Genomic DNA, 25,309 nt, shown 5'->3' with positions numbered 1-25,309 from the left:
TTTCATTTACTGAAGAAGGATGGAAGAAGGGTATGACCTTTCATGAACTGGAGAAGGATGGAATAAGGGTATGACCTTTCATTTACTGAAGGATGGAAGAAGGGTATGACTTTTCATTAACCGGAAAAGGATGGAATGAGGGTATGACCTTTCATTTACTGAAGGAAAGAATAAGGGTATTACTTTTCATTTACTGGAGGATAGAATAAGAGTATGACCTTTAATTAACTGGAGGATGGAATAAGAGCATGACCTTATATTAACTGGAGAAGGATGGAATAAGGGCATGACCTTTCATTTACTGAAGGATGAAATAAGGGTATGACCTTTCATTAAATGGAGGATGGAATAAGGCTATGACCTTTCAATTACTGAAGAAGGATGGAATAAGGGTATGACCTTTCATTAAGTGGAGAAGGATGGAATAAGGGCATGACCTTTCATTTACTGAGGGATGGAATAAGGGCATGACCTTTCATTAACTGGAGGATGGAATAAGGGTATGACCTTTCATTTACTGAAGGAAGGAATAAGGGTATGACCATTCATTAACTGGAGGATGGAATAAGATCATGACCTTTCATTTACTGAAGGATGGAATAAGGGCATGACATTTCATTAACAGGAGGATGAAATAAGGGAATGACCTTTCATTAACTGGAGGATGGAATAAGAGCATGACCTTTTATTAACTCGAGAAGCATTTACTGAAGAATGGAATAAGGGTATGACCTTTCATTAACTGGAGGATGGAATAAGAAGAGCATGACCTTTCATTAAATGGAGGATGGAATAAGGCTATGACCTTTCATTTACTGAAGAATGGAATAATGGCATGACCTTTCATTTACTGAAGGATGGAATAAGGGGATGATCTTTAAATGAATGGGAGAAAGATGGAATAAGAGCATGAGCTTTAATTAACTTAAAAAGGATGAAATAAGGGCCTGATCTTTCATTAACTGAAGGATGGAATAAGGGGATGATTTTTAAATGAATGGGAGAAAGATGGAATAAGGGCATGACCTTTCATTTACTGGAGAAGGATGGAATAAGGGCATGACCTTTCATAAACCGAAGAAGGATGGAATAAGGGCATGATCTTTCATTAACTAGGGGATGGAATAAGGGCATGACCTTTCATTAACTGAAGAATGGAATAAGGGCATGATTTTTCAATGAATGGGAGAAGGATTGAATAAGGGTATGATCGTTCATTAACTGTGGGATAGAATAAGGGTGTGATGTTTTATCAACTGGAGAAGGATGGAATAAGGGCAAGACCTTTCATTAACTGGATGATCGAATAAGGGCATGACCTTTCATTTACTGGAGAAGGATGGAATAAGAGCATGATCGTTCATTAACTGTGGGATGACCTTTCATTTAGTGAAAAAGGTTGGAATAAGGGCATGATGTTTTATTAACTGGAGAAGGATGGAATAAAGGCATAATCATTCATTAACTGGAGGATGGAATAAGGGCATGACCATTCATTAACTGGAGAAGGATGGAATAAGGACATGATGATTCATTAAGTGGGTAATGGAATAAAGGCATGACCTTTAATTAACTGGAGAAGGATGGAAGAAGGGGCATGACCTTTTACTAACTGGAGAAAAATGGAATAAAGGCATGATCGTTCATTAACTGGAGAAGGGTCCAAAACAGGCATGATCTTTCATTAACTGGAGAAGGGTCGACCCAAGCATGGCCTTTCATTAACTTGAGACGGTTGGAATAAGGGCATGACCTTTCATTACTTGGAGAAGGGTAAAAAATGACAATGCTATTTTGTTTTAACTTGAGATTCTTGGGATATGAATATGTTTTTTCCTAAACTGGAAGAGGGCTAGAAACATTGAAAACAGGCATGATCTTTCCAAAAGTTTAATAAAGTTATTTATAAATAAATGTCCAACATGTATTTTTTTAAAATCACAACATGGTAATTGGTCGTCATGCAGCTAGAGTTGCAATAGTGGCCTCGCTGTCATGTTTTAGCATTTAGAGAGGGTGATTAACTAGAGTCAGTTGCAGAATATCAGGTACCGGTATACGTTTATTCATTTATACATACACACATTACAAATATACAGATATAAAACACAATAAAATTATTATAACACTCTAGGTGAGGGCACAGTAAGGTTAAACCGAATTAAAGACAGCTTGACTTTTATAGCTGCTCTATCACATATTGTGACATAATTTCTTATGCATCACAATGAACAGACTTCCGTTCTGTCGAACTTTGTGACATCATAATAGTGGTGTGTACATGACATTACAAAGTTCCCTTCATTTTTTCCAGAGATGTCAGTTTGAATAATGCTTACAGAATATCTGCCTACATGATTTTATTGTGCCTAAGTGAATAGGTTTCAGCTAACGTGTTCGGTTTCAAATGAAATTTACAAGGATCGAATCTATGTTGAAACCCTCTACACTGAAAACACATTAGATTTACTTCCTAAATGACTCTTACAGGAAAAAAACAAATCATGGTAAAGAAAATATGGTGCTAATCAAGCGTTTGAAGTGCAAGCAAGATGGTGATGTGGGCAACGCTCGTGGAGCAGATGACTGTGATGGAGGAACATTCTTGCATGTACGTGTCTATGTTCAACTATTTAATACTAAAACCACCTCTGAGGTTTTCTTCCCCTCACTGATGAAGCTAAAGAATTACACAACCATGAAATTGACTATACAACTTTATTTCTGATCAGGAAATACAAAGAAAAGTAAGAAATTAATATATGTGAAATAAATTTGCAGAGTGCATCTAATATCAAGGGAGTAGAAAAGGAACTGTGCATTTTGTAATCTAAATATAAATATCTGTTTGGAACACATAAACACATGTGAGATTCAGTCCCCAAATTTATATATATTGCTATAGAATTTGCATTATTATTTTGTCAAATGCTCATGGTATTTAAATATACATTACTGAAAATTAAAATAGAATTTTAATGGTTTCCATTGTACTGTCCAAGTTTTGTGCAAAATATCAAGAGACATCATAAATAGTAATTTTTATTTTCATACATCAGTTGTTTTGTTCATGCACATCATGACCTTAGCTTATGTCCACATCTCTGACATAAATGTGAAAGTAAATTTGCACTAAATCCTTTTCAGTATTCATATTAAATATCTAGTTAATATATTTTCGGTAATTAGGGCACTACTAACTAAATCACATCCATAATCTTGCATAAATATTAAAATATAATGGTCATAGTTTTTGTGTGAAAAATATTTGGTTAACATGGATCTTTAAGAAATTGCCAAGTTTCCTTCATATATATTTCAATGAATAATATCACTGAATAATGAAATATGTATTAAACCTGTATTTTTTAATATCATTACCAATTGGAAGCATGTTTTGAGTGTGTGGTCAGAAGTATGTTTTACAGAATAAAATACAAAATATCAAAAAAAATATCCTACTCATTAACAATGGCTACAATAATTGCTACAGTATTGTAATTATTGTCCAGGCCAAATTTCTTTTCATCACTGGGATCCCCAATTCACTGGTCTCATTTCGAAAATGTGTTGGTGGAAAACTGAGACTGAATATTACTGTTTCCTATCATCATTTTAATAATTGAACAATAAAGGTCATTGACACCTGTTGCAGACACAGCAAAGGTTGGACTGGGAGAAATATTGAACTGCTTCTCTCCTTTTTGAAAAAAAAGAACAGAATATCATTAAGGACCAAAATGAAAAATAAAATGACTCTGTTTTATTGAAATATTTGTGTATATTGATAGGTAAACACTCCCACAAGCCCCACTAAAGTGACAATTCAAAAAGTGCCCCCACCCCACCCCTTAAAAATCCTGGATGCACCTCTGTGAATCTGTGGTCCAAATAACTACAAAAAAGTTGGCCTTTATATAAGTCAGCAGCAGTTAGCATCTCCGTCACATCATTGGTGCAGGCTGATAAGTTCCAGGCAACTGGGATGGGATGGCCGGTAGAGTCACATTTCTGTTGATCATTGGGCCCATAGTTGGGCCCATAGTTGGGCCCATTGTTTGCCCCATACTCATACTGCAACAAAGACAAGTAAGATTAGGCCACTAGCTACAACACGGTTAGTGACAGGTCACACTTACATTGAGTTATTGTCAAACATTGTATGGTGCAAGGTGATTGTTTTACGCATTTTTTTTCTTGGCTAAATGTGCAAAAATATGATTCTTGAACTGTTCAGTAAAATATTCACATAATATCAAGAAATAAATTCATTAATATCTAATCTGCTCGACTGCAAACATAAACTGACCATATTTTATTAATATCAGAGACTATATTTATATTCCTATATGCTTTTATTTATAATACAATATGAACCATCTTTCTTATGTCAACTGGAATTTTGATTTATTAGAGTCAGGTGATAAATAACTATAATTAGAAAGCACCAGAAAAGCTATTGAGTAATATTTATATAAACCACAAAAAAAAGGATCTAAGCTACACATAATTAGGAACAATTAACTTCTAGCTACAAAACTGATCAGGTCAATTGCTTAGTAAATGTGAAAAATTACTTTTAGATAAATGCTACAGTAAAATGTTATGATATGATACAGTTTACCAGTATAAAAATTACACAAGTACATATATATATATATATATATATATATATACATTGACAGGCTATATATACTATGTGCATAGACAGAGAAAAGCATGCTAAGCTTAAGCAACAGAAAAAAACCATCTACTTGTCCACCTTATCTACATTAGGTTCAAATATATTTGACCATTACTGTCTACTCTTTCACAGTAGAAACTAAACAAAATCACTTTACAGACTCTTTGAAAATAGAATCAGATTCAATGATATTATGACAGGAATGTTAGTTTTGATCTGATACCAAAATTGACTAGTTTAACCAGATTATCACAACTCATATTTCCAAATTTGTTTGAATTGCAATTTACAATAAATCAATCAAAAAAATTTAAATATGGTGAAATTGTGTTTTATAATAGTCTGATTTGAATAGATGTTGTGACAATCTTTTCCTACTTCCTACTATAACTGACACAAGATAACTAGCCGAAGAATTGTGAAAACTCCACAATTGCTTCAAAACTCTTCAGTGCTATTGAATCAAATACTTACAACTCCACCAGTCTCATTCATATATTGTAAACACGGCTACTGAAAATAGTCAAATTTTAGAACATAATTTCTTCGACTAGTTTGTTGTGTCAGTTGTGGAACATAAGTACTGAAAATAAACAGATGGCTGAGTGACTTACATCTTAAGACACCTCGGATTCAACTCGGCGTGTTTGCGACTGGACCCACGACTGTTGGGGCATCCCAGCCATGGGTGCCCCTATGGGTATGGATTGACCCATTGGCATCATGGGTCCCATTTGCGGGGGCATTGGCGTCATGGTCTGAAATGGCGTGACTGATGTCACCCCGCCGTAGTTCATGCGGGGACCATAGCTGAAACTGGTAACGACGATCAGTTTACTCTATTGAGATGCAAGCTAGTGGGGAGTTCGCGATAAAATTTCAGAAATACCCGAGATTGTAAATCGTATTTAGTAATACTTTTGGTAGACGATTCTAAAAACATTTCAGCCAGCATATAAAATAAATGCAGGATGGCATACTCATGGATTTGGCTTCTTGGTTTCATTTTATAGTTAGAAACAACATTATTATTGAGCATTATTGCCTCTGGAACAGATACATAAAATCCTTGAGTGATACCTCAACTTTGAAATTATCTCTGAGATTTGTAATGGATGATGAAATGATGATGATGATGATGATGATGATGATGACGACGATAATTGTTATTTAACCTGAGACACACCAATCACATTGAAATCGGATTGAAGTACTGGCTACTGCTACACAAAGATGTGAGGGCATCCAATTGTAGGTCACGCCAGAACGACCTTTTGCGAACTTTTCCCAAACAATGAATGACTAACATTTCAACATTAACCAATCAGAAAGTAGCTTTCTCGAGCTTTACGGCACTAGTTCCAAACTGGCGACTTCCAATCCAGACAACTCTTTTAATAACGTGGAATCAAAACTTGAAAACTGAATGAAAGATAATTTTGGAATGTCTAATAGAAGGCCGAGATTATATGTCATGGGCAATGGAAAGTCTCTTCCGTTTCAAATATTTATCCTCTTGAAGCCGGATTACGTAATGCACATTCTGTCATTCGGAATGCCTTGTGTTATCCTTTTAAATGTTGCATGATTTAGAAAACACATTCCAACCATCATCTTCCCGATTTTGAATGGTCAGATGAAAGGTCATTCTAATGTGACCCGTAATGGGATGTCCTCAGATTTTTGTTTCACGGTAGTGAGAACTAAGATATGATTTTAATGAGATTGGAGACACATATACAACAATTCATCTTGTATACAATGAGGAATGAGTTTTTTTTGTCATGTTATTAGCATTGTAGGATTATATTTTACTATTTGAAGAAGAATGCAATAAAAAAGGATAATCTGTCTGTCTGTTCATGATTTAAATAAACTTTCATTAAGTTCTTCACATTAATATCCATCAGTCTCCGAGTTGCTGAATGAGCAGGTTATATCCGCTTTGTATCCCTACGTAATATGTTTTCGAGCCTCACCTCTTTTCAGTCCCCTAAACAATACGTAACCATGCGATTAATGACATAATCAAGGTCGATGCTTCAAAGCTCACTGAAGACATCAAAGTGTTAGCCACTTGTCGCTGAAGTTATGTTACGAATTAAGCTACACGAGGTAAGATATTCAGTAAGTAATGAAAACACACCACAAAACTTACTTTTTCACTAAAGCACATTTTAATCAGACTTGATTTGATGATAATTTTGCATCAGAACAATTGTATGCACCGATTTTGAATCGGCTGCTGTTTGTAAACATCCTGTCAGTAATGTCATGTGACTGATCATGTTCAGCATCTATTCTTAACTTGAATGTCATGGAGCAGCTCGAAATCATGTGACGGTAACAAGTTGGCACCTTATTGACTCATCTCTCTTTGCAAGGTACTATCACAGTTAAATTGACAAGATGTGGTCATTTGCCTATCCAGTCGTAAACAGAAATAAATGTTCTCGAAGGTAAGATGTAATTTTAGTGTATTGCGATTGCCATGTATTTATATGACAATAGTTGTGATTTATTTATTTAAAAGATCATTAATGAACACAGAGACTGTTCCTCACTGGTAATTGAGTGAATGAATGTTGTTTTTTGCCATTCAGCATGGTCAGCAGTAGAACAGCTAAATCATGACACCCTCTGTGGTTGGATGAGTAACTGTTTAAACTGTCAGAGCACAATGACACACAACCAGACAGGTCAGAATTATATATCTGGCTGGCTGTCAGCTAGCAATTATTAGGCTTTCATCCCTGTCGGGCTCACTACCAAATACCTTGCCTCCCATAATTGTGTTCCCCAAGTACCTACAGACCTAAAATGTGTGATGTGTGTTTCCTTGCTTCTTTACTTGATTAAATATATAAGTTGACCTACCACAGATTCATTCATGTGAATCACATCAGCTTGCAGTTTATATACAAATTTGCCTTGAACAGTTAAAGTTCACCCACCTCACAATTTTGGAAAGATTCCTCAAACTTTTATATTTGGTTTATTGTGACCATGTGCATTTGGTTCTGGAGTCTCCGACTTTCTCTTGTAAGACATAGTTCCAGACGATGAAACTCTTCCCCAGAAAGTCAGAATTTAGTTTCAAACCTCCAAGATGTATGAAGAAATACTTTCTACAATAGTATCTTGACATGAAATATGTGTACTGCATTGGCTTTTCTCAGCATATTGCTTCCATGGAAGGAAACAGCAGTCACACATTACCGGTACCCATCATGTGTATCCACAGGTGATCGTATTCATTTCCAAGGAATAAAATGGACAAAACTGTAGGGCAAGATTATAGGAGTGAGTGAGGCTTGCTGCAAGGAGATGGCAAGTGCATGTGGGTGAACTCAGTGAATGGTATTGACAACAATATCGATACTTTGAACCTGATCAACTATGTGATGCTAACCCTCCATTTTATCCTCCTCCACCCAAGTGATTACACACCTTTATCACACTATAGACCTGCTAAGGGACTCTTCTTCTTCAGTCCTAATTTGTTTGATTAGCTCAGGAAAACATAACTAACATTAAAAATATCTTTGAAAATTGCCTTAGAAAGAAGAAGATAATTTCACTTGAAGTCTTTTTCTAATGGTAAAAGTATTCAAATGATCCCATGTTTGACTTCCGATTCTCAGACATGAAGGGTTGTCAAGTGATCACACCAGTGTGCACAGTGCATGGTGATGCATGGGTTCAAGAATATACATTTCAAATAATTGTCAGGGTTTTATTTGTAACTTGTCTGGATATGAAATGAATCTTTATTAAATGAAATTTTCAAAAACATAAAACAAATATCAAATGTTTAATAGCAAAGCTATTTATTTTGGATTGAAATTATCATATGCTTTGAAGTTTACAAAAATCTATTCTACAATCTGATATAAAATGACAGTTTGATAAGAACAGTTTGAAATATATTAAGATTGCATAAGAGTGTGAATTCAACATCAGACCAAATTTGTATACAAATAAAACCCTTGTGTGAAGGAAATATGACATATTGACTTACTATTGGTCATAGGGAACCACTTGCTCAACCTCCATATATCTTTGCTGAAACATACAAGACCAGAATATACACCAGTGTCAAGTCTCCACTCACTGCTACCGAGTCAGACCCCTGTTATTTAGACATCTGAAAAACAAGCATTCTGCACAATGTTCTTGCAAAACAAATAACATACACATAACAAAGAGATTTGATCAACTGCAATCAATATTGTTAGCCTTGACATACCCAAACTGTCTCTGTATCAGTTCTTTTTCCTACCCTCTTACAGATAATATTTTGGCAAACAATTTTGTAAATTCAGCATCTTCTATAAAAAAGGGTCCAGGTAATGATAAAATTTGTCCAGATTATGTTTTGAAAAACGAACTACTGATAATTAAGTTTAATATGATCCATAGGGCCACAATATAGGTGAAATTATTTTCAGTCATTCTCACTGAGCATTATTGTTGATAGGCTCATGTGAATTGTTCCATTATTTCGTTCATTGTAGAGCAGGGCATGCTCATCAGTTTTAGGAATTCCTGGCATCATCACTGATTTTCAGTGATACATTCATATAATTTTCATCACTGTTTTGCCTTTTACACCCATTGGAATCTGTTTTGGTACATAATGAAGACAGATTGTTCTCTGGCATTGATGTCTTATATTTTTGCACAGTGGTCCATAGAAAAGTGATGTCATATTAGTACATTATTGCAAATAATTGATAATGACTTCACAGACAACTTAATGTGATGTTCTAACAATATATTGACTGTGGTGATACCTCCACTTGAGATCTGGAATCCACCTTTTTACAAATTCTTAGAAAAAAGGACTATGGGTGATTTACTAGAATAACAGATTGTCTGTCCATTGTGCAGTAATGTTGAAATCCCTTGTCAAGCCTCAGGACTTACCCACTTTATTGACTATTTGGGACAGATGATCTAGAACTCATCATAGCTCATGGGGCATGCTCAAAATTTGCAAACATGTTATACACAGTCAAACCATGTCAAGGTCTCAAGATTTCAGTTTCAATGGCATTTCAATGAAGGCAGTAAATGTTATTGCAAAGTTTATACCAGCAATAGGGAACAGATGTGGGGTAGGAAGATAGAATTTATTTCAACAATGGCAAAGTGTAATGTGGGTAGCCATATTGTTGATGGAAAGCATATGGTTGACATCAGCTGACTTACATTTTGAACCTGAAAAGTCACAAAGGGACATTTATGGAAATGCCAGATTAATTCTGAGTTTTCTTAGAACAGGTTTTGACTACACACAACAGAGTTAAAAGAACACATTCTCAAAATTAGATTGTGCAAACATATGAAAATCACACACATGAAAGATCATTAAATGAAAATGAAATAAGTGGGATTAAACATGTTTGTGAAATATGCAGGTTAGCGTGACTGAAGTGCTCTCCTTTGCTGGACTTTGTCAGAGTTATCTCCCTTTTAAACACATGCTCAAAGAAGGATTTTGATCACCAGAATAATTTCATTTGTGATGGTGTATATGAACAATCCACTAATGTCATAAAAACTCTTGACGATCTTACATTAAGTTTCATGAATAGTGAATAAATTTTAAAATTATCTGGTCACAGTAATTGATTGATCTTATATTCCTCCATCAGTACTTGTGACAAAACTTCAAAAGATATTTTGATGAGACAGACGCCTTTTGCCCTATGATATATGTTTAAGTAACTCTATCATTCTTGGCCTTTTACTGTTTTTAAATCATTATATATATACATTCCACACTGATACTATTATAATGTGTATACCGTAGAGATGTACAGTAGAAATTAAGTAGAGATTATAAGTAGTAGTATAAGTAGAGATTTCGTTTGAATACGGGAAGGGTTTTGTCGCTTACATTTAAATAATGGACCCACAGTAACATTTTCAATATGGCCATGTCTAAAAACAAATAAGACTAATGTATCCAAATTGATGGCAACCATGGTAACAGATGTCAGCATTGACACAAACCAAAAAAAACATCATCTGTAAAAATAACTACATTCCGTTCAGTGTATGCCAAGATTTATATGCGTCCAAATACAAACAGTTTTCTTTTATTTCATTTGATTATTTACAGACTGCGGTCATATAGCTGAAATATTGCTGAGTGCGGCGTTAAACAACAAACAAACAAAACATCCTGGAAAGGTATTAGTAAATTGACAGTGTGTTATGCTAGGGGTGAATCTAAAGTGAATAAGGTGCATATTTTACAAACTACAGGTGTCATACATGATGTAGTTCCCTTTCATACTATCTTCTATTTGGTGTCCACACAACTGTTTACAAGATTTTGGATGTTTGATTACTAATGTGAGAAAGTGAGTTTCAATGCAGATTCAAAAGTATTTCAGTCAATGTGGGAAGAAATCCCATAATAATGCAGGTTTTGGATGAGCACAATTTACATGGTGCAGACATATCAGGGGTCATAATCAGGGCAAATCTAAGATTCAAATCCAAAATCCTGGCATAACCAAGGGAGGCAATTCTGCACTTTAAATCGTGATGTTTTCATCATGTGACACACTCTTGAATACTAAATAGACTGATCTGGTTTAAAAAGAACAAGATATATCTAAGGTAAGCAATTAAAACCTAAAAGAAATCTCTTTTCTCCTTTCAATTGTGTATGAAAATTAGAAAATTTAAAAAATATCTTTCCAATTAATAATTCTCAAATTTGGATCTCATTGGTAAAAACCATATAAGTGTTTATGAAAATATTTTGAGACAATTTAGTGTAAGTGCAGTGCAGTGCAGTGCAGTGAAGTGCAGATATTATGATCATCATAATGACACACTTGATGATGAATATAATCTGTAGTGACAACCTTCTGAAAGAAATGTGCACTGCTTGCATCATGTATGACAGCCCTGTTGTTATCCCACTTACTTGAGGTTGTTGTACCACCTGGGGTTGCTGTATGATCTGTGGGGGTGGGGCAGCCTGCTGGATGATCTGCGGGGGTGGGGGTGGTGCCTGAGCGATGATCACTTTGGTTGGATTCTCCACAACTTCATGATGGTGCTGGTGACAGTGCAGATAATGCTCCTGACGGATGCGCTCGATCTCGCGTTGAAGCTCGTACATTCTGCGCAGGTGTTCTTGCTGCAATCGACGGATCTCTCGCTCGAGCTCATCTGGAGAACATCAGGAAATATTAATGGCTTCACTTTGTATTGTGTTGGCCTTTTCCACTTGGATGGAAAGTATTCCTAAGGACAACTTACAGTGGCCACATGTATTATGATCAGTCTCAATAATTTTCCTCTTTGTCCAAGAAGTCTTGCTGATTTAATTGTATATTTCCTTTTTTGCTTCATGATGCATGGGAAACCAGTCATACCAGTGATTGATATTAAGAGCAACGTCCCCCTCTGGCAAGGTTTTATGACACGCAAATAAATTATGTCACCAAGCTAGACCATCAGATCCAATCAGTGGCCTCTTACGACCAGCAGAGTTTGCTCAGGACAAATTCAAACAGAATCCCAACAGTGAATGTATTAGTTAAGAATATGTGTACATGTATTATGACCAATATAACCCAAATTGGATTCATGGGTAAGACTGGTTCCAAGCACCATATGTAACAAGCAACAGTTGATGAAAGTGGATCAGGTGATCAGGCTTGGTGACTTGGTGTTGATTATGGCTCATGTTTTCAGTGACTGGTTTATCTGTATAATGCACTATTGATGGCATCTAGGTTGCCATGCTTTCCAAGCTTTCAGTGGAATGTCTAACCATTAACTTGTAGCTTGTTAGTGTGCCTCAGTTTTCATTCCAATAGTTTGTAATTCTGAGTTCTGATTAAAAGCAGTGTTGTGCACTGTTACTTTCAGAACCTTAAATTCCACAACTGATACAACTAGACTAAGGAATTATTTTCTAAAATTTGACTTTTTTCAGTCATCATGTTTACTTTCTATTCCAAGCTTCTATTTTGAATTGCCGTGAGATACCAAATTTGGTAGACATCACTACCATGGCTAGTAATTTCAAACTGATAACCTGTTTCCTTTCACAAACAAAAATATCAATGCAAAACCTGCGTAGATTGTTTATAGATATTTGTAGACAAGTTCCCTCCCATGAAGACCCTCGATAGGTGTCATAATACTATCTTCCAGTAAGGAAGAGTATTAGAAGTGATAGCTATGTATACACCATTCAAAGCCTGTTTGATTAACGTGCCTTTCTTGCCACCAACACAAAGGCACATCAAGGTAGATATGTAACTGGATATCTGACCAACAGTAAATCAACGTTGAACTGTCAACTGGATTTACACAAGGGCTAAGAAAAAGTGGTTTTGAGGCTTACTTGTGGTATGATTATATTTCAAAGGTGTTTGAAATTTGCATGATATTTTAGTACCTTTATTTATGAATACAAAAATATCCATTCAATTAGATCCGGACTTGTGGACTCAAATATGTTGTTGGTGGTTGGAAATGAAAAAATGACTTTGAGCAGAGACCATATTCTGATATATGGTCATTGACATGACCTAGAATATCAGAACATTTTTTTAAAACATAGTGATTCTCTCCATATGTGTTTTGATTAGCACTACTGTCTTTTTTTCATATTTTTCAAAAATATATTTTTGTGTTATTTTGGAATTGGTTGCTTGGTTGGTTTGTTGTTTTACGCCACACTCAGCAATATTCCAGCTATATGAAGGCGGTCTGTAAATAATCAAGTCTGGACCAGACAATCCATTGATTGATATCATGAACATCGATCCACGCAATTGTGATCGATGACATGCGAGGCTGTGTAATTTGAGTTAATCTTGTTTTATGCTGTAGTCAGCAATATTCAAGATATATCTTGTTGGCCTGTAAATTTGACACTGGTCAAGGAAATCCATTGGTTGACAGCAAGAGCAGCAATCCACTCAAGCCATACACAGTAACCAAGTGATATTCATTGGCCAGCTCTGATAACCAGCAATTTGGTAATGGGGACCTATTCTATCCTGACATCGTTTGGAGCCTTTTAGTAGAAAGTTAACCATGATAGGTATGACGTTGTTTCTGGCTTAGTAACAAAACCTTATGCAACACATTTTGTCAATAGCTGATATGCAGCAAGCCAATGAAGTCAAACTCAGCTTTCTGTGTGAGAAACACACAAAACAGAGCCACTAATGGAACGTGATCCACCAACACTTTATTGTTGTGCATCTACTCAAGGCAAGAGGGTTAGCTGATTTTAAAAATCCAGTTTCCACCCTTGCTGAACTAGGCTGGACTAATGAGTCTATCATAGTCCAACCCAAACCCCCTAATGAAATCGATATCCGGTTCATAAACAACAGGGCAACTGCCATGCTGAATTCGTTCAATTACAGTCAGTTAACTCCTTTACCTTGGGGAGATGACTGGTATATATGCCCACTGTAGACATTGTTTTTCAGTACCCAGAGGTTACAGCTGATTTATAAACATATTCAGTTTTCATTAAACTTGACCTTTGATCTCACTGCATGACAAGATCAAAAGAAACTAAATATCATCCTTCATGGCAAATTTCAAAACAACTTCTTGCAGGTATATTCATTTGCATACAAAATTGGGCAAATAAAAGCTCTCTGGCCAAAATATCAAAATATCATTTAAATAATTTTCTCATAAACGTCATGAGAATATTAAGTTCTTACAGCAAGGAGATGGTATTACCTTGGTCAGAAAGGGTATAGTCACCCCTGGCAACCAGCATAAACAAATCGTATACACCAATCAAACAACAAGCACCATTTTGACACCTTTTATAGATCCTTTTAATGATCCTGAAAATACAATAGCCTATCTAAGCCAGACTCACAATTCATAGTAAGGACACAATGGTTGCTATGGGTGTTCCTCAACAAGATTGTGGAATCTCAAAAGAGTCCTGATAAGTAAATTACCGGTCCTCACCTCAAGAGAGTGAAACTCTGGCTAGCAGTTTGGTGACCTGTGAACATGACTCAAAGGAATAGACTTGCTGTGTTATTCCTCTCACAGTGACTCACATTCACAGAATGTTAGGTATAATACATGTTTGTTGGGTGAGTGCAGCAGGTTTCTGATAAAGCCTGTATGAATAATATTGTTTATGTATGATAAACAAACATTATAGAGAGTTCACAAAGTGATTTTCTGTTTGTGTATTTACAAATAGTGATGATTCAAATTTGGGGGTTAAGTAGAGCACATGTGCATTTTATACCAGAATGTGTATCTGGAGCAAGGCAGAGCACAAGTCCATGTTATACCAGAATGTGTATCTGGAGCAAGGCAGAGCACAAGTCCATGTTATACCAGAATGTTTGTCTGGAGCAAGGCAGAGCACAAGTCCATGTTATATCAGAATGTGTATCTGGAGCATGGCAGAGCACAAGTCCATGTTATACCAGAATGTTTGTCTGGAGCAAGGCAGAGCACAAGTCCATGTTATACCAGAATGTGCATCTGGAGCAAGGCAGAGCACAAGTCCATGTTATACCAGAATGTGTATCTGGAGCAAGGCAGAGCACAAGTCCATGTTATACTAGAATGTGTATCTGGAGCAAGGCAGAGCACAAGTCCATGTTATATCAGAATGTGTATCTGCAGCAAGGCAGAGCACAAGTCCATGTTATACCAGAATGTGTATCTGGAGCAAGGCAGAGCACAAGTCCATGTTATACCAGAATGTGCATCTGGAGCAAGGCAGAGCACAACTCCATGTTATACCAGAATGTGTATCTGGAGCAAGGCAGAGCACAAGTCCATGTTATACCTGAATGTGTATCTGGAGCAAGGCAGAGCACAAGTCCATGTTATACCAGAATGTGTATCTGCAGCAAGGCAGAGCACAAGTCCATGTTATACCAGAATGTGTATCTGGAGCAAGGCAGAGCACAAGTCCATGTTATACCAGAATGTGTATCTGGAGCAAGGTAGAGAGCACATGTGCAAGTTATACCAGAATTATTTTGTCTGGAGCAAAGTAGACCATATGTCCATGTTATACCAGAATGTTTGTCTGGAGCAAGGTAGAGCACAAGTCCATGTTATACCAGAATGTGTATCTGGAGCAAGGCACAGCACAAGTCCATGTTATACCAGAATGTTTGTCTGGAGCAAGGTAGAACACAAGTACTAAGTACATAACACATGTCCATGCTACACCAGAACACATGGCCAGGTTGTACCATAACACATGTCCATGCTACACCAAAACACATGGCGATGCTACACCAGAACACATGGCCAGGCTGTACCATAATACATGTACATGCTACACCAGAACACATGGTCAGGCTGTACCAGAACACATGTCCATGCTACACCAGAACACATGGCCAGGTTGTACCATAACACATGTCCATGCTACACCAAAACACATGGCGATGCTACACCAGAACACATGTCCAGGCTGTACCATAACACATGTCCATGCTACACCAGAACCCATGGCCAGGCTGTCACATAACACATGCCCATGCTACACCTGAACAGTCCATGCTACACCCACACCAGAACACATGGCCAGGCTGTACCATAACACATGTCCATGCTACACCAGAACCCATGGCCAGGCTGTACTATAACACATGTCCATGCTATACCAGAACAACAGTCAATGCTACAGTAGAACCCATGTCATTGCTATACCAGAACACGTCCATGCCATACCAGAGCAGACCGCCTCCGTGGTCTTGTGGTAGAGCGTCCGCCCGGAGAGCGGAAGGTCCAGGGTTCGATCCCAGGCCGCGTCATACAAAAAGACGTTAAAAGATTGTACTTGTTGTTACCCTGTCTGGCGCTCGGCATTAAGGGGCTAAAACAAGGACTGGTCGGCTCGGAGTCAGTATACTGTGTCTGAGTGGGGTATTCGTGTTAAACTGCGGCATGGTATCTCAGTGAGCTAGCACTATAAATCGGCATCAGTCCGGACTAGTACAAGCAGCCACACACACACATACACGTGCATGCACGTCGCTATATAAGTGCAATAATCTTGGACGCGACGTTAAACCCAATTTCACCTCACCTCACCATACCAGAGCACATGTCAATGCTATACCAGAACACATGTCCATGCTATACCAGAACACATGTCCATCTCCAAATGGTATACTGTCATTGCCACAATTTAATAATGGTCTTGACATGACTTTTGTAAATATATCCACGTCAAGCAGCTCTACTGATATACCAATAATGCATAGACCATCACCAATGCTTTGAATTAATAAGTGTTAGTAAATATTAGAACTGATATCGGCCAAGTAAACAATTTTCTATTTTTCAGAATCATTTTTGAGCACTGAATAAAGCATGTATGAGGCAATGCCAAATAAAAACACATGTAATCACTTTATGATCAAAATATTGGTACAGCATTCTCCTAATTCAAAGCATTGTGAATTTGATAACTGCATTAAGAAATTATTACATAAGCTTAAAATTGTGTAAAAATAACTTTATTCCCTATAGATCAGGGTTATATTCAAAAGTAGTGTACATTCATGCTGTCCAATACTCAATCACAAAATGATTTTTTGTACAGGTTCAACTTTTCACAAGCTATGGTAAATATTGCATTGGTTTCATGATATATTTAAGTTGCACGTGCCAAATCCAATTGCCCTAAATCACAATGTATGAAAGTAACACATTTGAGAACATATTTCAATTTCAAAACTTGATATATTTTGAGTTCCTTCAATATTTACCATACTTTTACAATATCAAAGAAATTGTCATTCTATATACATAAGATACTGGTATACATGCATGATGTAAACTAATCTTGTGACAAATCAGTTTTTTTACTGTACTGATCAAATATGATATCATAACCAAAGATTGAGTAACATATTCTTACTATTGAAGTTGAGATGTATACATCCAAAAGCTCATACAATGCATATAATCAGTGCTCATGCATGCTAAGTTTGATGAGAGTGAAGGCATACTGTACTATTTTTTCACAGAAAAATTACTCAAGTACCAGTCCGTTGGCCTCATAAACAAAATCTTAAACAAGAAACAAGGACCTCTTGTTCACATCAACAATAACAATTCACAAGGTGATAATGTCATAAAATTGTTCCAAAACATAATTAACCATATTTTTGCCAATATGTATATGAACAGCAAGTTTGAATTTTGTATACACAGATGTTATTTCAAAGGTTGAAAACGTAAAGTTCTCATAATCTATGAAGACAAGCATATATAGCACTTTGGTTGCATTCACTAAATACTATAGAAAAGTGTTAAAAACTAATGGCATGATCTGATGAAATACCTCAGAAAAGCTAATGTGAGGCGAGCTTATTTTATATCACAAATATGACCCTGGTTAAATACTGACTAGCACTAATTAGAGGAGCTTTAAGCTAATGTTAAGAACATCCTCTACAAGCAAGGCTATTCTAATCCATAAACTTCATGACCCTGAAAAAAGATAAACTTGTAACTTGTTAAAATTACTTGCATATAAATAATATTCAAACACTGGTATTTTAAAATATGTACCAAATCATTTAGAACCACATCTAGTTGAAGATGTGATAAATATTTCAGGGTGTGGTTGTTCAAAACAACCTTAGCGCTACGACTGTCATAAGTGTATGCTAAGATATTAGAGTTATGATCCCCTTACAGCTAAGATCGCTTTGTAGAACAGCACCCAGGATTGCAATAGCAGGACTAACACATAGGCTAAAATGTAAATGGTTTAACAGCTGATAAACTTTGACATGGAACTTAGTTCGTGTCATTGTTTTATCATGTCTAAGATATCAAATTGGAGTGGCACTATTGAAAGTTTGAACATTTTTCAGCAATTCCTGAATCAAAAGATAATATCTTTTTAGGAAGGGGTTATATGCAGTTTAAGTACCCGAAATGCCTGCTCTTTGAGGATGACACACTTTCCTTCTTGGTATACAGATTTCATTCCTGAGAGAAATGTTTATAATTTAGAATAAAACACAGGCAATAAAACAACTGTATTTTGTCACATGACATTCTGATATCTGAACAATTCATATAAAAGTAGACATTGTTTCAGTGTGTAAAATTAGCTGTTGACATATCCTGCCACATTTCAGATAGGAACAGTTTTGGAGGAAAAGAATTTTTTTTGTTTCAGTATACATTTATTTTTTCATTTTAATTTGTTTTAGGTTATATCGGTAATTCAAGAGTCTGGTTTGGCCATGCATATACACAATATGACTAGAAGAAACTACTATAACAGCTTCTGATTCTTGTTACACAGGGAATTCAAAATACAACAATATATAAGACTAAAATGGCATCAAAGGTGTTGGATTAGAAATAACTCATATATAATGGGGCTTATCATCCTATAAATATAATTTTTGTTATATCAGATAAGTTACTGGAATCAGTTACTTGTAAAAACATTTTATTTATTTGAGGTTTATCTAGCTTGTAAGTTTCTTTATTAATCTTGAGCCCAAATAAAATGTTAAACATTTTTCAAACTTTTATACCTTGGTAAAATATTAATGCAACATAAATCTCAAATTTAGTGCATATCCAACATTTGTAAAAGGTCATAACACATTAAAAAACATTATTACTGTACTATATATAGACAAGCGGTATTTTATCTTAGAGTTTTTGTTCTAAAATAGATCTATCAATATTTTTAAAACCAAAAGATATTTCCAAAGAAATATCGGTTATTTAAAAAGCCTTGAAAACCAGTTACTAGTTTAACAAATGCATACATAATCAAGTTAGCAATAGAATAAATGACTGAATGTCACTAATAGATCATGTACATCTATGCCAGGGAGAGATTGTCCTAGGTGTTGAAGCTCATCTACGTCATTAACAGTACTGACAGTAAGGGCAATATCTGGAAGTGAGGGGGCTGTGGCTATGGGTGTACCGGATGGTATAGTCACCTGAAATAAACACATGTCAAGCAGGGTTACACTAGCTACCTCCAGCAGTATAGTCAAACAGATCAGTTGTCAATAGCGCAATATACAACAGCAAACAATGAGGTCAACGTGAAATTCATTCATTTCAAAAAGACAGTAACTCGAAAGAAGAGGTGAAAATTTGTTTTAAATAAAATCTTAAGCATACAACCAGCTTTACATTTCATCAATTCCTCACTGTTTGCCAATAAATCCTAGCTCAGAAATGTTAGGTGGTTAGTAAATTAAACTCATGTTATTGATGAATCATATCAAAATATTCTCTAGCTCCAGACATGCTACAAATTAAATAGCGATGCTATTATTAGACAATATACCAATACACATTTGAAACTTTGGCATTCAATAGCATTAATAAAAGAAAGCTAATGAAAGGGTATTCTTGAACTATAACCAAATGTTTTCCAACAAACAGAGATAACCAATGTCAAACCCTGTGACATATGGTATTACGAGTGACGTGTGACGGCATTATGAGTGACAAGTGACAGCATTACGAGTAAAAGGCAACTTGTGATGTGACAGATCCTAGCTGTGCAATAGGGAAGAATATGTCATGTCATGACAACTATGTGACATGTGACATATGGTATAACGAGTGTCAGTTGTGAGTGACAATTGACCTCTGATGTGACAGTGCACAGTGCAACAGGGATGCATATACCATGACATGTCAACTCTGTGACATGTGACATGTGACATGTGACATGGTATTACAACCGACATGTTGTGACAGATTCTAGTTGTGCAATAGGGAAACATATATCGTTGCACGTCAACCCTGTGACATGTGACATATTGTATTACGACGGACAGGTATTATGTCACTGATGGTATTATGAGTGACAGGTACCTGTGATGTGACAGATCCTAGTTGTGAAGTAAGGAAGCATATATGGCATGCCAATCCTGTGCCATGTGACAATATGAGTGATGGGTGAAATAAATATGTGAAGGTGCTTAGATTCCATGTGCATCAGCGTTAATATCAATGTGATAGCCTTGGCTCAAGGAGCCACAAGAGATCAAGAAACTGGGAGAAATAAGTTGCAGTGTTGATGTGAATGACAAAACACATATACCAGTACCAATATCTCCCCTGACTGACAGGCAATATGGCCAACATCATGTCAGTATCATTTCTTTTTGGTGGGTTTCTTTTCTGTTTTGTCTCCTTTGTCAGTTTTGGACTTGGACTTGGATTTAGCCTTTTCATTTCCCTCCTCAGGGGGAGGCTTGTAGGATTTTGATGGAGGTTGGAAGCTGTCTCGGCCTCTATAATATGTTGGGTTCGATTCATAAAAGGCAGCCCAAGATGCGTGAGACTCAGCCCTGGATTTGGCTCGTGACTTTGCTCGTTCGTCCAAGTAATCCTGTTCTTGTTGGCTCATGTCAGTCATGAAACGAACAGTTCTCTGATTGGACTCTATATGTGCATCAGTCATCTTCTTCATCATCTCATTGTGCTGTTGCTTTGCCTTTTCCTTCTCCTCAGCTTTCCTCTCAGCCTCTTCTGCCTCCACTGCCACCTCGGCTTGTTGCCGAGCATACTTCTCCCTGAGCTGATGCAGTGATACAGCTGCTGACTGTAGTCGACCAGCTAGGTTGGGATCAGTGGCCATGGGGTCAGAAGCTTGATCAGCAGCTGTGCGGGGAATGATAGGAGGCTGGAACACCGGCTGGCCAGAGGCTGGAGTGCTACCTGTCTGGCCATCTGCTGATCTGTTGCTGAACCGGGAGATGGCCTGCAGAGCAGTACCTGCTGCATAGAATCTGGCAGCTAGCTGAGGATTGGTTTGGAAAGGATCTCCAGATTTGGCATCTTTTTTCTTTTCTTCTTCTTTTGATTTGTCATTCTTTCTGAAACTGAAGTTAAACCGTTTACCTTTTGGCTTGTTTTCTTTGTTCTCATCTGAGTTAGTCTTACTGTCTCTGTCCACAGGAATCACCCTTACAGAGGAGTTAGCATTCTGGTAGACAGTTGAGTAGGAGTTAGGCTTATCCAAAGGGATATGTTCTCCTCGATACACCAATGTTGGGTTACCAACAGATGAAGGTGTGTGAGACCATGACTGTGAGATGTAGCGATTTGACAGAGGATAACTCTCCATGTATCCACTTGATGACAAGGGGTACCTGTCAATGTTGTGACTTGACAAGGGGTACCTGTCAATGTTGTGAATTGTTGACAAGGGGTACCTGTCAATGTTGTGACTTGTTGACAAGGATTTACTGTCCAAGTAGCGACTTGTTAACAAAGGGTTGCTGTCCAAATAGCGACTTGTTGACAAGGGGCTACTGTCCCGGTACCGACTTGTTGAGAGGGTGGTTTGAAAGTCGCTCCGAGACCTGGGGAGTTGGTAGACTTTAGTGTACCGACTTTCTGATGGAAGACTGCTGGTGAGCGCACCACTTGAGTAGCTACTTCTACCAGTAGTGAGTGGTAACAGATTCTGGTATCTGTAGTTTGGTGTGTAGGCAAAGGTTTTAGTGAAACCATTATGAGGACTTTGATAGGTGAAGTGCTGACTGCCAGATAACACAGGCCCAGCAGAGCTCCAGAAAGGCCTCCCATTGACAGAATATGACCTGCTGGTTGTGTTGCCATCTCTTGGGGTGTGTTGTGTGTAGACGGTATTCACACGCCCATCTGTACTCCTGAAACTATGAATCGCCTGTGGGATCACCGGACCAGCATCATCAACTTCTTGACTGGAATACACCTTCATCACTCGCTCCCCCTGCTGGAACCCAGACACCACGTTCTCAACCATACCTCTCTGCTTAGGCTTTTTCCAGATTCGAGGATAAACAGAGAAGGGCAAGATAATCTTTGGCTTCTCTGGTTCCTCTTCTTCAACAGTTGTGGTTGTCTTTTTGGAAAACCTCATCATCGTCCTGAGTGGACTTCTGTATGTGCTGATGCGACTAATTGGGTAATAGTCATCATCATAGTCATGGTAAAGAGGCGACAGGGAAGAATACCCATAGATAGAACCGAAAGGAAAGCTAGCACCTAAACCGTACAGCCCTAAAGAAGTGTGAGGCCTACGTGAGCTGAAAGAAGTCATAGATCTAAATGCATCATCATCATCACTGTTGTTGAGCATGGAAAGGTATCTCGTGGACACAGATGGTTGTCGGACAAAGCTGCGCAGTCTGCTCCACAGATAGGTGCTCCTACCTTCACGATCATCCTTGCGGCGGTTGCGTGCCAGCATGTTCTGCTCCTGCAGCAGCATCAACTCCCTCTGCATCCTCTCATTCTCCATCTCCAGGGCCATCATGCTGTGCATGTACTCATTGCTGGTCTTCTTTTCTGGAAGCAATGAAGACAAATAAACTTAGCATTGTGCTCTCTCTTTGGCAGTACTTTATAAACAAGTCATATGATTTAATTGTTGCAGAATAACTCATGACTCAATGACAAATTTAAGAATTTATTTATAAGAAATGGCTGAAACTTATTAAAAAAGATGTAACTATAACTCCATCTTACTATCCTACCTTTGACAACCTTTGTTTGTTTGGGAGCATTGCGTAGCTGATCTTCTATAGCCTGAGCCTCTGCCAACATCTGAGCCAGCTGAGCCAAGACCTCAGGATCTTGGCCACCATTCTGGATGTATGCCTGTCTGATTGCACTGGAACAACAGACATGTCCTTCAGAATCACAACACTTACATCAAGGGCACATAGAGCAATGGTGGGATGAAGATGAGGTGAGAATGTAGATGTGAACATGATATTGTTAAGGATGTAAGCTGGGTATCAAAACAGATGTATGAGTCAGGTTGTATGATATGGTCACAGAGTGGATTGACATGGATTGGGATCGAAGTAGTTTGATGACACAGATTTACAGTGAAAACATAACAGCATACCTGATTTCCGCCACCAAGGAACTGCCATAGTAGATAGGGTATGTGAAAGGCTGCTTCTGTTTCTGCTCGTACCTTTCTTCAGCTCTGAAGCAAAGATTGAAAAAACATTAAGCATGATAAGCAAAGTATATCATGAGCTATTTTATTCCAACAAAGTCCATAGAAACATTTATCATATCAGTGTCCGTAATCAGTCATTACTTTATAGATGTAGGTATCTACACTTCCATCACATTCCAAGAATTTGGATTACCAAGGACAATTTGTCTTTAGGCTGAAAGAGTTTCAGATATCTGGATGATGAAACACTGAATTATGACTCTTCCCATCCCTAGAACACCAACACATGACAAATGCAAGAAGAACTTCAATTAAATTGTGAAGTGGAAAAGTCAACACAAAACAAAGAGAACTAAGCAGAAAAAAAGAAGGAACAACGAACATGGAAAGATAGCTAAACAATGATTGCCATCAATAATAAGGAGCAATAATGACAATAACTGTCTGAATTGTCAATCTCACATTCTGTATATTTGATTGTCTCTGTAACCCTTGAATCCAGGTTGAAACTGTCCTGCCATATTCCTTCCCTTGCACATCACACATTTATTACCATAACTGGTCACATCATGGGGAACGCCACTCTGCCCTCTTTGATTAAAAGCCGTCAAACATTCCCTCCATCCTGACACTGGCACAAATGGCTGTTTCTGGTCACCTTGTGGGTGTGACATTTGGGCAGCTTCTGGATGTGTCATTCCCTGGACTAAACCAGGATGTGTCTTTTGCTTCGTATTTGACCCAGGGAGAGGAACAGTCCCAGTGTTCATATCTGATTCATGCTGATTGGCTACGTTTGTGATACATTTCAGTGAATCAGTTTCCTCTGTTCCAGATGCTTTTTCTTGCAAGGATGAGGACATGTCAGATGACGACTCTTTCTCGATCCAGAATTCTCGAGATGGCTGTACACCTACCTCAACTCTGGACAGAATCTTTTCATGCTTCTCATCTCTTTCCTTTCTCACCATCTTATAAAATCTATCTAGCAAGTCTGACGTAAGTTTCTCATTGCGGGACAACATGTTTATGTCGCTGTAAGAGACAGTATGCTGAAGAGAATACAGTGAAACCTCATCTATCTGGACTGTCTCGTTCTCAGTGAAATAACCATGACTAACCATGTTAACAGATTTCAGTACTAACAAATCATGCAAACAAAGTAATATCCTGTGCAGAAATTGTCTGGAAAGATTTTTTCCTTAACTAACGGGGTCCGAATAAACAAGGTTTCACTGTAGATGCTTACAGAATGAGGAAGTGAGATATGAAAGATAGTATCATTGTGTTCACTGTACCCAAGTCTGAAGAAACTACATTTATCAAGTGACCCTTGATTCCGGTAGAGAAAATAGGTCTTCAGCAACCCATGCTTGCCATAAGAGGCAACTATGCTTGTCGTAAGAGGAGACCAATGGGATCAGGTGGTCAGGCTCGCTGACTTGGTTGATGCATGTCATTATATCCCAATTGTGTAGATCGATGCTCATGATGTCAATCACTGGATTGTCTGGTCCAGACTTAATTATTTACAGACCGCCGTCATATAGCTGGAATATTGCTGAGTGCGGCATTAAACAACAAACAAACAACATTTATCAAGTTATCAGCTGACAGTGTTAGGAGAGAGATCGGAATGTGTATAAGAGTGACAG

General features: G+C 37.4%; 1 protein-coding gene across 3 annotated transcripts in view; it reads right to left on the bottom strand.

Annotated features, from left to right (window-relative positions):
• The window catches only part of LOC139478211 (uncharacterized), a 67,407-nt gene that overhangs the window by 29,590 nt on the left and 12,508 nt on the right, over positions 1-25,309 (bottom strand). For all 3 annotated transcript variants that reach the window (XM_071260589.1, XM_071260591.1, XM_071260590.1), the window contains 5 exons: positions 23,595-23,678; positions 23,218-23,354; positions 22,895-23,029; positions 11,634-11,881; positions 8,706-8,749 (listed from right to left, as the gene is read on the bottom strand). In XM_071260589.1, coding sequence (XP_071116690.1) covers positions 8,706-8,749; positions 11,634-11,881; positions 22,895-23,029; positions 23,218-23,354; positions 23,595-23,678 — 648 coding nt within the window. The remainder of the gene's footprint in view (positions 1-8,705; positions 8,750-11,633; positions 11,882-22,894; positions 23,030-23,217; positions 23,355-23,594; positions 23,679-25,309) is intronic.

The sequence above is a fragment of the Haliotis cracherodii genome, unplaced genomic scaffold (genome assembly GCF_022045235.1).
Source record: "Haliotis cracherodii isolate W230 unplaced genomic scaffold, xgHalCrac1.p SCAF_4, whole genome shotgun sequence".
NCBI lineage: Eukaryota > Metazoa > Mollusca > Gastropoda > Lepetellida > Haliotidae > Haliotis > Haliotis cracherodii.
Note: the sequence above shows the minus strand (reverse complement) of the source record. Positions and strands in the feature narration are given on the sequence as shown.